The sequence below is a fragment of the Ostrea edulis genome, chromosome 3, assembly GCF_947568905.1.
Source record: "Ostrea edulis chromosome 3, xbOstEdul1.1, whole genome shotgun sequence".
Lineage (NCBI taxonomy): Eukaryota > Metazoa > Mollusca > Bivalvia > Ostreida > Ostreidae > Ostrea > Ostrea edulis.
Window position 1 is genome coordinate 74,585,340 of NC_079166.1, and position 15,863 is coordinate 74,601,202.

Here is a 15,863-nt window from a genome sequence, read left to right on the forward strand (position 1 = left end):
AAACACGAACCCCTGGACACCAGAGGTGGGATCAGGTACCTAGAAAGATTTTGATTGTATCGAGAAAAACGCAACACACAAAGTTTTTTTTAAAGGATAGTGAAATGGTTCTTCTGATCAGGAAAACAGAGTTATTCGTTGTTAAAACGCAACTTTACTGAACAAGCTGATACTTCAAATGTATACGACCTACAAAATTCTACTGTAGCAAAGGAAACACGTTGTATGAAACAAAACTTATATTTAGATCTAAAACTTCATAGTTATTTCGGATTTCAAACATTTCGGTTGAGCATCACTGAAGAGACATTATTTGTCGAAATGCGCATCTAGTGCATCAAAATTGGTACCGTATAAGTTATATATATATATATATATATATATATATATATATATAGTTGACACATACAACGCCAAACAAGTGGAGCCAAATTCGTCCAAGGATAAGAGCTATGCATGAGGGAGATAATCCTTAATTTTGAAATGGATTTCTAAATTTTATAACAGCAATTAAATATACATTCGTATTTTCAAGCTAGTAACGAAGTACTTAGCTACTGGGCTGTAGAGACCCTCGGGGACTAACAGTCCACCAGCAGAGGCCTCGATCCAGGGGTCATAATGTAAAACTTATACGGTACCAACTTTGATGCACCAGATGCGCATTTCGACAAATAATGTCTCTTCAGTGATGCTCAACCGAATTGTTTGAAATCCGAAATAACTATGAAGTTTTAGATCTAAATATAGCCAAAAACAGCGTGCCAAACAAGTGGAGCCAAATTCGTCCAGGGATAAGAGCTATCCATGAGGGAGATAATCCTTAAGTTAGATCTAAATATAGCCAAAAACAGCGTATATATAGCTTTTTAAATAAATATATACGCAGTTCTGAAACTTGGATGGGTTGAAAGGGTCCAAATTCCGACATTGTCTAGTTTTACATAAAACACATAACCTATTTTTCAGTGACATTGTTAAGTGTTGAGATAAGATTTGTATAACCTTTATGTGATGTGTTCTGGATAGACTTAGGTATGTAAGTAATTATGGCTAGTTATGTTTGGCTTATTACCAATAAAGACAGTCATGTTTTCGGAAGAAAAAAAAGAACCAGATCACTCCGAAATATATATTTTAGGAGTACCAATACACATTAAGCTCCAGATACAGGAGGATATATATTGGGTAACATCCGATATAATTATTGGACAAGCAGTGTTTTTTTTTTCAATATCAAACCGCTATGAATAGGTACGACATTCAATATTTCTTCTGCTTGTTTCCATTTCAATGATCGTAAATTTCTGATATCAATATTCAATATTTGATTGAAATTTTCTCATCCTTTTCTCGTAAAACTGATTTTTGAAATCCGTTTTTTTTCTTTGTTGTACCCTGGATGGCACATATTGATTATAATTAAATCTGTGTTTTAATATATATGATCGAACTTGATATCAGGGACATGCATTGTGAATCGGGTCAGTGCTATATGAGTCATAGTTGTCTTGCTTTTGTCGGGTAATTCTTTTGCGCTCAATTGGCTGAAATGAAAATAGCACATCAAATGCAACGACACGACAACGTTACAATATGCATAGTATCAAATCACAAACTTAACATTCGCTGTACTGGTGTCATGTTGTACCTCTTTGATTGTATTGAGAAAGAAACAACACACAAAGAATAGTTATTTTTAAAGCATAACGAAATGATTAATCACAGTAAATGATTCATTCTTTAGATTTGGTTTTATTTGAAATCATTCATTTACATATAGGTTTCATACAAACAAATCCCCAAGACCCAAGATCCAATCACGCAAATGATTGTATCATCAGAATGATTTGATGCGTATTGTGCATTGAATATAGGTTCTTTCATAATGTACAATGTAGGTAAGTGAGGATAGTTAGGGATTCTACAACGGTTACTGATGTTTTAGAATAGTTTTCAAACATCATTTAGATTCAGATTAAGCATCCAAAATCATCGTGTTTTACTCAGCTAGGGAAAGGAATTATCTTCTATTTAGAATTCACATTTGGATTTCGGCAATATATTTCAGAGGAACAATCAGAAAAAAGGGTGAAAAGTAATAATTGTGTTATTATTTTGAAAATACAAGACTTTGTATGGCAATGATTCATATGATTGAAACACATTTCAGTTAGATATTGTGAATTCATTGGTCGTATACTCGCCACGATAGCTCAGCGGCAAAGTGTACACTCTGTGACCTGGGGCTCATGTGTTCGAGTTTAATCTGTATGGAACATATACTTATATACATGCAAGGTGAAGAAAACGAACAGTGATCAATCTTAAAACTCCTAAAAGCTATACAAAATAGATAGTTGGGCAAACACGGAACTCTGGACACACCAGAGGTAAAATCAGTTGCCTAGGAGGAGTAAGCATCCCTATAAGGAATTCATATGACTTCAAATTCAAAATAATCACTGACCAAGAACATACAGGTCAATGCAAGCATATGAATCAATTATGAACAACCTTGCCTTCACAGAAACCATGTACGCAAGGTTGTTGAATATGCAATTACAAAGAATAGAACATGGTCGAGAGAAAAAAAACCCAACACGTACATTTGTCAAGTAACTGAAAGACTTCATAGCACACTATCAAAGACAGATACATACATACTTTCAATTTCCAGTTCATTTATTTTAACAAAATATGGCACTGGTACATCTTTCCACGTTAAAGAACAAATAAACAGGTGGTAACAAAATGGATAGTTAAAAACAGGTAAATGGTAAAAATGCAAAGACATGAAATATTGCTGCCACCAGTCAACATTTTTTATCTATCATTAATATACTATCCCTTAGTCAAACATTCTTCGAACATCAGTCATTAAAATCTCTATTTAACATCACTCAGTCAATCTCTAACCTCACTCAGTCAATCTCTAACATCATTCAGTCAATCTCTAATATCATTCAGTCAATCTCTAACATCACTCAGTCAATCTCTAACATCACTCAGTCAAGCTCTAACATCACTCAGTCAAGCTCTAACATCACTCAATTTCTAACATCACTCAGTCAATTGCTAACATCACTCAGTCAATCTCTAACATCACTCAGTTAATCTATAACATCATTCGGTCAATTTCGAACATCACTCAATCAAATTCTAACATCACTCATTCAACCTCTAATACTACTCAGTCAATATCTAAAATCACCCAGTCAATCCCTAACATCACTCAGTCAATCTCTAACATTACTTACTCAGTCTCTAACATTACCCAGTCAATATCTAACATCACTCAGTCAATCTCTAACATCACTCAGTCAATCTCTACCATCATTCGGTCAATCTCTAACATCACTCAGTTAATCTCTAACAGCATTCGGTCAATCTCAAACATCACTCGGTCAATCTTTAACAACACTCGATCAATGTCTACCTAACATCACCCAGTCAATCTCTAACATTACTAAGTCAATATCGAACATAACTCAGTCAATATCTTTCAAAAATCACTCAGTAAATCTCTAACATCACTCAGTCATTTTTTATCTAACATCACTCAATCTGTAACATCATTCACTAAACCTATCTAACATCAGTTAGTCAATCCCTATTTGTCATCAATCAGTCAATCCAAAACTTTTTGATATGGTGCATAGTCTGCAAATTTATCTTTTGTTGTCAATTTCAACCCCCCATTTGTCAGTCAATCGTTATCTGCCATTAGTCAGTCAGGTTTAACTGCCATTAATTAGTCGATCTTAAGCTGCCATTAATCAGTTTATTTTGATATTCTATTATTCACTCAACTTACACACTCTTTACTATATCGTTCAGACTATGTCTACTGCCAATGGATATTCTTCCGTGAACCTCTCGTCTTCAAGTTTCCCTTCATTATCTTCAACATCGATGTCTGTCTTCCGCAGTGTCTGAGATTCTGAAGGTACACAGCACAAGTCACAGTTTTGAATTACGTCATAAAACATGGGGTTGAACAGAAACATTTCTCAATAAAGGAAAACAGAAAAAAGGATTAGGGTGACTTACCGTACTTTGTTTTGAACAGGGATGAAAAAATACCTGAAATTGTTAAAAAGTACTGGCTAGTTATATTTATTATGCTTTGACCATCACAAGCATTCTTTGCAGATAAAAAAATCAGATGAAAGTGCGTATAATGTGTTGATACCTTTCAAGGAACAATATTCTTTATCTTTGCAAAATCTGTATGCAACTAATATCAGGCAAATGATGATAACTGTTATAGCCCCGGATATGCCCACACCAAGTAGAACCCTGTAAACATGAAGTCCACATCACATGATAATATCTAACACGTTGCATAAGATCTGTCAAAAAGATGATAAATACAGCATGTTCAGTCTAAATGTTTTTTCTTTAATTTAGTTAAACATAAAAATAATTACGTATTTCTGGGGGATGATTCCAGCTTTTGATTTTCTACGTTCGTATGGTTAATATTAGGGGCAATCTGTGACTCTGACGTCAGCCCTGCCTGGATATGGACATACACTGGTGACGATGTTAAGATTATAACCTCGTTTATCGTATATACGCTAGAGGACGTGCTGATATTAGGTCTCGTTGTCTTTCGACGTTGATGGGCTTGGTTATAACATTCTGAATCTGTAAGTATAAAATAGTTATTGCACCCTACATATAACTACATCTGTGTCTTGAAATACATTTCGCGTGTTTCTAATACAGGAAATATCTGCTGTGTAAAACACAAAATAAATTGCATTTGAATGATGTTTTAAAATAGCAAAGATTTTAAGGTCAAAATGTAAACGTTATTTTGTACGTACATTTGTAACTCTCATTTGATTTATAAACAGCTGGACATGTAGCGCACTTTTTATCCCTATTGCGTTGGATTCTACGTCCACCAAAACTGTATTCTGTACAGACGTTTCCTATAAGGAGATATTGTTACTTTATCTTCAGTTATAATTTTTGTGTGGTTTCAAAGATGACAAGATGAAAATAATGACATTTTAAAAAATAGATTTGATTTGAATGTGTTTCTTACCTACAATATTTATGACTTTAGAACACACTTCTATTGTCTCATTTTGCCAGACATTCATCACACAGTGGTACTCAAATGACCCGCAGCTGTTTTTTATGTTATGACAACCTTTCTTTGATGCCGCAGTCGCCCACTCTGCAGCTGTTTTAGGGCAAGCTTGGACAATCTTCGCCGTTGATTGAAATGTTGTGCATCCCTCTCCTATGACCAGTATCTTAAAATATTTCCACACATTCAATTTAAATTACTATTTATGTTTCATCGTCTTCATCAGGATCGTTATTATCTTTTCATTACGTTGAATTAGACTTTATGAAGTTAACAAACACAAATTGACAATCAAACAATTTGTAAAGATCAAAACTGTATAGCGTATTCAAGCCTACCTTAATATCTAAAAGACATGCACTGGCAGCGATTATCACTTTGAAATATAGCAAAGTCATATTCATTAATGTTCCGAACCTTCTAAACGCACACTGTGAAGTAGATATGCATTATTTCAATGGTTATAAATCATGATTCAACGTTCAATGACGTATAAAGGTACTGTTAAGATACTTATGTATTGTGAGTGGATACTTACAGCAAGAGTGATATTGGGATGTTTCCTTTTACAGATAATCAAGCGTACATTGTTCGCAGGTTGCTTTTGATATGAAGTATGCATAGATATATAATGTGTACGTTTATAGATATATATGCATGCATAAGTAGATATCTGGGGATCCTTTTTATGAGTCATGGGAATACCCGACCGACTCCAGATTTATGTATAAAGTGTCGTCAATAAACGAAATGATAAACAATAGGTATGCTTCCATAACACACCGGAATAAAGTATAACATTTAAAATGCCTGTAAGAAGTTTTCACTAACCCATGAATTAGTATTCGACGTCTTGTCCCAGATGGGTATTTTATTATCGTTTCAGAGTACAGACTTCTAATTGTAAAGGTATGTATCGGTGCACAGTCATATCGTCAGTAAAATAGGCAGGTCCAATACAGCAGCGAGTTAGTTTTATAAAAAGCAAGAATATAACGCGGTGTGGCAAAGACGATATCAATAACCAGAGTGAACTATTCAGATAATTTCGACATCTGTTGGAATATGGACTCATGAGGAACGCAAAAATACAGATAATTAATTTTTCTACAATTTTGTGATGCATATACTGTATAATATGATAAAGGATGGAATAAAGGCCACTGACTTCTCACTTAATATTGTTGACATGTTCGTTTAAATATAATCATAAAGTATTGAATGTCTTCTGAACAAAGAAACGGACATTCGAGAAATAAGATTTGCCATTTATTTTTTGTGTCTTGGTAGTAAGCCACACATTTTAAAACCTTGAAATATGTACCTCTTTAAAGGTATACCAACTATGCTCAGAGTACTTGTAACGAAAGAAATCGTCTGTAAAATGTGCAAGACATTTGGAATAACAACACCAGTTAGAACATTTAATTTCTGAGTGATGTATTATCACTGGTTAAATTCTACATCATACTTTTCATATTGGTTTTGTGTTTTAATTGAAATGAGAAGTTAAAAATCTCTGAATGATTTTGTGAATTTTGTAGAAAGTCAATTCCTTAATTACTATCATAAAATGTGATATAATCAAATCCACGTATTTTGTTACATATGTCTTTCATTGAAAACGTTTTTCAAAATTTCACCAGTAAAGGTCTCGTATTTGAAAATCACTACCTATATTTATATGGAGCGGAGTGGATCGAACTCTTTAATCGGGAAGATGAATTAATACAAGGCCTTGCTTTTCTACAGAAAAATAAAATTGATTTTTTTTCTATATGCATTTTGACGGACTTTCAAAAAAACGCAATCCCTATTTTGTTCTGAGTATGAAAGATCAAAGATTTAGTTTTCAAACTTATTTCGAAATTCCATACCATGCATCGGCCTCATGTTTAAGATCAACTACAAGTGTTACTCGCTTTAACTGCTTACACGCTGTGAGTAACATTACACAAAATTTTTCAAACGCTGTTTGCAAAGCAATAACTAGGTATAAATTAGGTAAAAACCATCATCGAAAATCCCATTTGTTGATGACAAATGCACTTACAAGTGAAGAAATGGTTCCGCGCTTAAGTAATGATTTGCAAAAGCAAGCACATTACGTGGTGTAAGCAAGCGGTATTAATCGGAAAGTATCTGGAAGTTTTATTATTCAGAATTGCAAGATAAGACGATTGATCCTGTTACACCCGCAAATGTTGCCCTATCCCAAATCGGCGGCAACAATATGGGATGACATTTTACCCCAAACCGTCGCCCGCCATCCAAAATCGTCAACAGGACGAAGATTTCGGAAAACATTGCACCATCATTAGGTACTATATTACACCTCAAATCATCACCCGTCCTAGATCGTCCCCCACCAATATTTTATTGACGTGTTTTTTAAGGATATATTACACATATATATTTCATTGAACCCAGTCTTATATGGGGGTACATAGGTTTCACTAGGTCTGTTTGTCTGTCCGTCCCCACTCATATCTGTTTGTCAACCTATTTTGCTGAAATTGTGTATCTAAATTACAAATGACAACTGACATGCCTCCCTATAAATGAGAATTCTAGAATGAAAGCTTAAAGTGCAACGAGCTATGTACAATTTTCAGCAACTCAGCAATATTTCTTATGTTTATGAACCGATATGTGGGTTACATGTGTTCCTGGCATGTACTTTCCTTAACTTGAAATCTCTTAATCGTGTTCTCAAAGCGTCGAGAGTTGCAATCATAACTAACTGTTCTTGACTGTAACTCTGGTGTTTGTGAAGCGATTGAACTAAACTTTTGTATATAGGTTATATAAGGGACTAAACACATAGGTTTCAGTTATTTGTTTGTATGAGAGAGAGAGAGAGAGAGAGAGAGAGAGAGAGAGAGATTAGTTTCACACAAGCAGCGAGGGATTTTTATCGTACCTTATCTGTTGAGATAAAGGATCTCGTATTTTGCGGTCCCATCCGAAGGACCACCCCATTTAGTATCCTCTTACAACAAACAATTGGTACTGAGGATCTATTCGAACCCGGATTCAGAATTTACTTATTACAAATTACAGCGTGTGTGCCAGAAAAACGATATTTTTCAAATAAATGAAATAAACAATAAGACAAGTAATTACCTAGCGTTGCGTTCTTAAAGTCCCTCATCATAAATTGGCTGTCAGTGGGTGTAACTAGTATTGTATAATATCGAAAATACGATATGTGTTGGTAAACAGAAACCGCTTTGATTTGATGCATGAAAAACACCTATCGCTTAAAATGAACAAATCTGAGACTTGGCTTGTGAAAGTAACCAAACGTTTAAGGAATCGAAGACCAAAGAGAAGTTTGATAGAGCAGTTTAAAAATTGTCCTTTCACTGGATTGGTGGTGATCTTCTTTGGAAACGTCTTTGAACAACAGATATCCATGATCAACACTACTTGTTTATCAGAGACATAAATCTAAGGATTAAAGCTCCATTACACTTATTATCTTTATGGACAGACTTTCAAAATTCATATCACCAAAACTGCTGAAGAAGTTTGTACACAATATACGCCTCCACTTGATACTGCCTCAATTCAAAATACATATAGGATTCTCAAATATGGATAAAGAGATACCATTAAAAACATAATATCTTTTGCACTATTTAGATGTACAAATAAATGGATGTCTTCTCCAGGATACCAAATGCATTGATAAGGGATAAAAGTTCAAAATTGATTTCTATTAAATCCAGGAGAGGTTTAACACAGCCACCACATGAAATTACAGATTTCTCTCTAGTTCTAGAGATAGTATTTAGGAATTTACATATATGTACAGAAGTTTCAGTTCCTTTCCCTCAGAAATAAGTCATACAATTTTTGAGGACAACAAAGTGGTGTTTCTATGTTATGATAGTACATATCATTTTGAGTAAAAAAAAAAGGAATAAATAATTTTAAAAATATGCTCAAAGTAAGATACAAACCAAAGTATAGATATGTTACGGAAAACTACTACAATGTATATGAAAACAGGATATTCAAGTAAACAATAAGCCCTTCGTAAATAAACATATTCAATCTGATTTCAACATGTGTGATGTATCACAATGACTATAAGATTGTCTCAGGAATATGACCTTTCTAAATATTTTATGTCAAACTTAAAAGATTAGTGTAGAGGGAACAATCCACATAAAATGTCAGATATTTGATCGCTGAATGCCCTCACTTTCGCTTGAGTTTTAATCAAGCTGTCAGAGACAAATTGAAAAGCCAAGTTCCGATGAAGTCTCAGTCTATTTTCTTGCTAACTTTATGAATAGAAATACGATATTATAACAAAGGTTTTAGAAGCTTATCAAAATTTTATTCAAAATTTCTTTTCGTTCTTTAGTTATAGACTTTAAAAATAACAACGGTTAACATTACCTGAGCTGGTGAAGAGTTACGTTGTCGTAGTGTGTTGTTCAAATTGATCCTCAATAAGGTCATTGCAGGACGCGTTGCAAAATGGATATGGCACACCATACTGTAGGAAATAGTTGGTGGCTTTAATGAATACTTTCGCTAGAAAAAAATATCAAAGACGTAACATTTGGAAAGAAGGCAGACCAAATTGATAAACTTGTTGATATACTGGTGCACACACTTGCTATTTATGGTGATTCCCTCATATGTTGGAAATGAACTTCTTGTTTTGTTCGGCCTTGGTGAATCCAGATGTAATCGTAGCGCCGTCTAACCCCTGTTAAAATACTACAGAAACCCTTGCTTTAGTTACTGGTCAACATTTAGTAAAATTAAAAAAAAAAGTTATGGTGATTATCAATTGTTAAAGATTCAATACATTCCATACGGGGGTCCGTGTTTGCCCAACTGTCTATTTTGTATTGTTTGTAGGAGTTATGAGATTGATCATTGTTCTTTATCTTCGCCTTTCAGGGATTTGTGTAGTTTTATGTAAAGCAAAGGATGATCCATGTTTGATAATGACTACACAGGTACTTCAAACCGGATTGAACTAATGTGCAACATTGCCTATGGTGAAAGCAACGCTAATTTCAAAAGAAAATCAGAAACAAGATTTAGTAAATGTAAATATATAATATTCAACACTCTTATTTCAACAGCAGCAAACATATCATGAATTGCATTTGATTTTAATTTCTTTATGCAGTATTAAATGATTTTTGAGGTTTATTATTCCTCATTCTAATAGAAACACAATTGTAAATCTTTCGGCTGTAACCACCATCAGCTAACCTCCAACAAGAAAGGGAATTATTTTTATATATATCATCTTTTTTCAGAAATCAATGTAAATAAATGAAATCATGTGACATAAAATGTGCATGTAATAAAAAATCAAATTATTCATGCCAACTATTGTTATCCTCATATTGCATTCCATGAAAATAAATAAATTTGATAGAACTAGTAACTTGGGAAAGTAGATTAATTGTTTTATCAGCATGTTTTGCACTCTTAAATCGGACAGTGATATTTGAAAGTTAATATCCACTGTGCTTAGGTTTTTGTCAAATGATCTCAATGTCTGGTCGTACTTCCTGAAACCAACTATGCTACTATCTGTCTATACTCCAAACAAGAAGGTCATTGATCTGAAATACCCGTTTGAAGATCAGAAATGGCTAAATAGATCAATTTCAAAAGGACAGTTGGTAATTTACGTTTTACGCTTTTACGCTACCTCGCTAACAAATTTTAGTCAAAACTGATTATTAGAAATTTCGAATGCTTTCAACGACAAGCAGTATTTTAAAAGTAATCAAAGTTAATCGAAATCAAGATAAAACAATAAACGATTTTTAAAAGACATTTTAACTTGTTGCTCATTGTAAAGATATAACTCGTACAATTACCACATCAACGTTTAAAAAAACGATAATATTTCGCACCTTGACCAGACATACTAGAATGATATATATCACTTTAGATTTTGAAAAAAAACCTATCTATTTATGAAACATAGTGAATGACAGCATACAAAATACTGGTCAGCACTGCGCGTTGTTAATGTAAACAAGGTCCAATTATATTGACATATCTATTTGCACATTTATGATTTTATCAGCGAAAGGCACGTTTAAGTTGTACATCTTTACATAAAATAACACAGTGTATGCATTTGATTTGTCCCAGTCGTCACCTGCATTTTAATAACTCTGATTTGGATTTGTTCATAAAATGACATTTTCTGATAATAATTATTGTTGTATCATATAATTTTGATCGCTAAAACGACCATACGTACCTTGAATTTTTTATATATTATATATCTCTGCACTGTATAACTCGTTGACATTTACCTTCGCAAAGCAGCCAAAAACGTACAAAAAAAAAAAGCGACTGATGATCCGATTGAAGATATAAAGTTTGTCATAGCCGAGGGCGAAAACAAACATCCAAATGCATAAATCATTCCTTTTGAAAATAATTTGTCTCTAGTTTAATGTTTCGGCAGCGATAATTCTCCTGAAAGGTGGTAAAAGTTAAAAAAAATCAGCCCATTTTCCAGATTCTGTAAAGGTTTGAAAGAGTACACACTATTTAAAGTGACATAGATTCACCGATATGCTTGGGTATATGATATGTAGGATAATCGACTTCTTGCATATCCTACATTTGTCTTCATAATTACTACCTTCTACTTATACTGTATATATATATATATATAATTTGTCATAGCCGAGGGCGAAAATAAATATCCAAAAGCATAAATCATTTCTTTTGAAAATAATTTGTCTCTAGTGTAATGTTTCGGTAGCGATAATTCTCCTGAAGGGTGGTAAAAGTGAAAAAATATCAGCCCATTTTGAAAGAGTACACACTATTTAAAGTGCTTGGGTTTTTGATATGTAGGATCATCGAGGTCTTGTATATCTTACATTTGTCTTCATAATTACTACCTTTTACTTATACTGTATATATATATATATATATATATATATATATATATATATATATATATATAATGTTAAAATCAGTACGTGTAAATACAGTTTACCATTCGTGTATTCATTTCCATTGGTAAGGACACATCCGTTTACGAAATCACATGCTTCATTGTCACAGGAACAATTTTGTAGGCATCTTTCTCCATAGGTGGGATATGGGCATGGTTTACTGCAGTTGATCCAGAAATATCCAGTTGAACATGCTTCAAAGAAGCAATAAATGCAGAACATCAATGAAAATTTAAGGTACATGTAAATTATGATTTCAAACGATTCATTATTTACATCAACGTAAATATGAATTGACAAGTATCACGCAATATACTGTTAATTCATATGAATATGCAATGGATATGATATGTCTAGTGGTTCGTGGTTTCCCTGCTCTTAATTTTGTATTTTTTATAGGATTTATGCGATGGATTACTGTTCCTTACTTTCCGTTTTCATCAATTTGTTAAATTATATTTGTTGTTTTAATCTTGTTGTAGGAGAACCTTATATGTGTAGAAGCATAAGTGTACTTCGCAAAAAGAGCAACTTGTAGAAATATCTGCATTGAAGCAAGACTAAGCCTTTCTTCGGAGATACATGTATGATATCTTAAATCTTCTAGTGTGAAAGGTGTAAATTTTGAAATTTTCTATAAAAATTACTTTAAAAATAAGGTATATGCATAGCAAAATATCCATGTACATGATTTGAACATGTTCAAACATACGCTGGTTGTGTGCGATGTCAGCTTTGTGTATTTGCATCACTTATGAATCAGTGCGAAGGAAAACCATATATGAAAGGTGAAGATAACGAGCAGTGATCAAATATATCTACAGCACAAATTCAGCAAAAGGGCATACACGGAGTAGGAGAGGAAGAAACATCATTCGCTACACGAAATCGCTATTGAAAAACAGGTGAAGATAACGAACAGTGATCAATCTCATAACTCCTATAAGTTATGATTTGTCAATTTGCAACAGTAACGATTGACAAGCTAGACAGACCGATATAATTTACTCTAACTAGCCATTGAAAAGTTCATGAATGGGATTTGTAAAGCTACGATATTGAAGTATATGTTATTTAACTTATCTTATGAATGAATTGCAGAAGTTGTTCAATTACATATCAATATGCTAGATAGATTAAGTGTGAAAACATTGAAGCCATCACCTCAAGTAGGATAGCGAATCATTCAAATGTGTGTGTTAACATATTTTGTTCCGTAAGAGTTTGGTTTGACTTAAATGAATTTAAAATGAAATAATTTGATGTGTATTGGGGATATTAGGTCTACAATATTAGGTATTTCCGTAAAGTTATCAATAAGCGATTAATGTACACTTGGTTGTCATGTATTTACAGTTTAACATATCATTTGTAACTTATCACCCCGATTGATAATCCCAAAGATAAAATTGAGTGGATATGTTAATAATGCATAGCCATATATAATCACCAACATTGGGAACCCTACTTTATGTTGATACATTTGATATATTGGTGGTTGAGACTGAAGATAAGAACTTCACATTTGCTTTTTGAATAATTTTGATATTTTCCACATGCTCATAATTTAGATAATTCCGAACTTGTCTTCATTGTGATCAATACATCTGTCTAGTATTAAACTTGGATTCCCCCCTTACAGTTATTATTATTATTATTCATGTATATACATGTAGCACTGTATCTAATGAACAGAATTACCCTAATGCGCATTACATATAAAACAATAAAAACAAACCAAAAGAAAGAACTAAAATAAAGAACAATAAATACATAGAAAAAGGCATAAAATAATACTAAAGGTGATGTGTTTTTTTTAATAACTGTGTACATAAATATCCAATTACAGATTAAATGCAAGTTTAAAAAGGTATGTTTAAGTTTGCTTTTAAAAACAGCTAATGAACCCTAGACACGAAGATCCAACGGGAGGCAGTTCAACAGAGTTGATGAAGAAACATCAAACCGTTCAAGGTGTAAACTAGCAAATGCTTAATTACTTACTTATGAAACTTGGTATGAACATATAATCAGCGGAGTGATAATGTTTGATAAATTAAAAGGACATTGGTAATGAGGTTGATGCCATTTTGTGTACTAGGACGCTTTTAGCAAGTAAATGGATGATGGCATATTTTCTTTCAAACCTTCATGATGCACACTAAACTAAATACTTTTAATGTAAGAAATAACAATTTCATCAAATAATTCCGAACCAAATGTAGGAAGAGCTAATTAATTTTCATAAAATGAAATTTTTAACTTGTAGGGATTATGAGATTGATCACTGTTCGTTATGTTCACCTTTCATAATAAACTGCAAGTTTAGAGAAGAACTAATCATACTCGAGCTGTTGTCTGTAAACACAATTTCTATTTAGATTCGATTAAGCCATTTTTAAAGAAACGAATCCACATATCAAACAAGTACAAGATAACCTGTCCATTTTATCCCCCTCATGTGGTGTTTTCATCTAAACTGTTTTCCCCCCAGATATTTAACTTTCACTGCAAGTTTCAAAATTTGGTTTAATATGTCTTGTTACTTTATTCTAGCATAGGGCTCATGGCGGGTGTGAACGGTCGATAGTGGATGCTTACTCCTCCTTGGCACCTGATCTCACCTCTGGTATATCTAGGGGTCCGTGTTTGTCCATCTCTCTATTTTGTATTGCTTGTAGGAGTTATAAGATTGATCACTGCTCGTTATATCCACCTTTCAGCACGTATATGTACATAAACGCAATAAACATAAGTAGCATTAATCTGTTCGGGAATCGAATCTCTTTTTTTTTTAAATTTGCATAATGTAGAGCTGAATCAAGAAAATATGGGCAATCTACACTGTACATTCCATTGATATAAAGTGAACGACCTTTCAACGCATACCTTACCTTAGTTAGAATTGATGATACGATAACTTTATGTACGGACAATAAACCTTACTTACCAACACAAGCTTCAGCAACTGGATCCCATCGGGTACTAGGACAGCACTCCTTATAGAACCTGTATTGAATTTGATCGTTATATACAATAGCACTAGTATCTATTTATCTATATATGTAACATCAAACGTGTTCTATCCGACTCGGTTCTCTAAGAATATTTGACAGAATTACACCTAATAGAAAAACGCATCGAATTTAATTGAATTTGATTGGTAAGCAGCCATTGATGATAATAGGAGAATTACAAGGAACTTTTCTTATGTTATATTTAAGCAATATGTTGGATAAATATAAAAACTTTTTTCGACGTCTACTGTGGTTACAACGCCATCAGATTTCGTTCAGATTTATCCACATACTGTGATACACTTAGCATACCAGCCAGAATCTGTTTTCTGGGAGATAATGCTTTTTTGTGAACTGCAGTGCAATATCTAGATTTACGAACAATTTCTTGTAATTGTCCTTCAATAAATGAATAAATGGATAACTGTAAAGATAGACATTTAACGTTATCGATTAAAATTTCAACTGAAATACATGAGTTACGCCCATAAAGAAATATGATATTAACACTATTACCTTGTGCAGGGTCCTTTATCAGTGACTGTCAAGTGTGTAGTAATTGCCAAGAGAAACACATACCGGTATTGAAACATGTTATATGTATGTGGATTGATTCAGAAATCTTGGGATTTTATCGATATTGGCTGATAGTTAATTTCCTCAAACATCTTCCGCATAAATTGTTGAATGCATGTATATGTTACATTTTCGGGGATTTGAAATATAACTTCATGATTTTCCCCCCAAATTCTCTTTTGTAAGACATGT

At 33.2% G+C, this 15,863-nt stretch overlaps 2 protein-coding genes and 1 long non-coding RNA gene across 7 annotated transcripts in view; 1 reads left to right on the plus strand and 2 right to left on the minus strand.

The window, feature by feature from the left end:
* Nucleotides 1–2,667: 2,667 nt before the first annotated feature.
* On the minus strand, nucleotides 2,668–15,738 carry LOC130052836 (uncharacterized). Of its 4 annotated transcripts, none has more exons than XM_056158931.1 (12): nucleotides 15,612–15,738; nucleotides 15,029–15,087; nucleotides 12,120–12,272; nucleotides 9,741–9,847; nucleotides 9,521–9,620; nucleotides 5,446–5,538; nucleotides 5,060–5,273; nucleotides 4,836–4,943; nucleotides 4,434–4,653; nucleotides 4,196–4,302; nucleotides 4,054–4,086; nucleotides 2,668–3,943 (listed from the first exon to the last, which is right to left on the minus strand). In XM_056158931.1, exons 5-12 carry the CDS (start codon nucleotides 9,617–9,619, stop codon nucleotides 3,837–3,839), a joined length of 981 nt encoding a protein of 326 aa, XP_056014906.1. In that variant the 5' UTR covers nucleotide 9,620; nucleotides 9,741–9,847; nucleotides 12,120–12,272; nucleotides 15,029–15,087; nucleotides 15,612–15,738; the 3' UTR covers nucleotides 2,668–3,836. The 4 variants fall into 4 exon arrangements, with proteins under 4 accessions (XP_056014906.1, XP_056014905.1, XP_056014907.1 ...); XM_056158930.1 differs by having other exon boundaries at nucleotides 9,521–9,658; nucleotides 15,612–15,737; XM_056158932.1 differs by lacking the exons at nucleotides 9,521–9,620; nucleotides 9,741–9,847; nucleotides 12,120–12,272; nucleotides 15,029–15,087; nucleotides 15,612–15,738 and adding an exon at nucleotides 8,031–9,489.
* Nucleotides 2,668–15,863, minus strand: part of LOC125674690 (uncharacterized) — a 90,544-nt gene continuing 77,348 nt past the window's right edge. The window contains exon 9 of the transcript XR_008801245.1: nucleotides 2,668–2,864. The gene's annotated coding sequence lies outside the window, so the exon portion shown is untranslated. The remainder of the gene's footprint in view (nucleotides 2,865–15,863) is intronic.
* Nucleotides 4,477–13,877, plus strand: LOC130052842 (uncharacterized). Of its 2 annotated transcripts, none has more exons than XR_008801247.1 (3): nucleotides 4,477–4,655; nucleotides 12,218–12,315; nucleotides 12,561–13,877. It is a non-coding gene; the product is annotated as an uncharacterized LOC130052842 (long non-coding RNA). The 2 variants fall into 2 exon arrangements; XR_008801248.1 differs by lacking the exon at nucleotides 4,477–4,655 and adding an exon at nucleotides 10,009–10,185.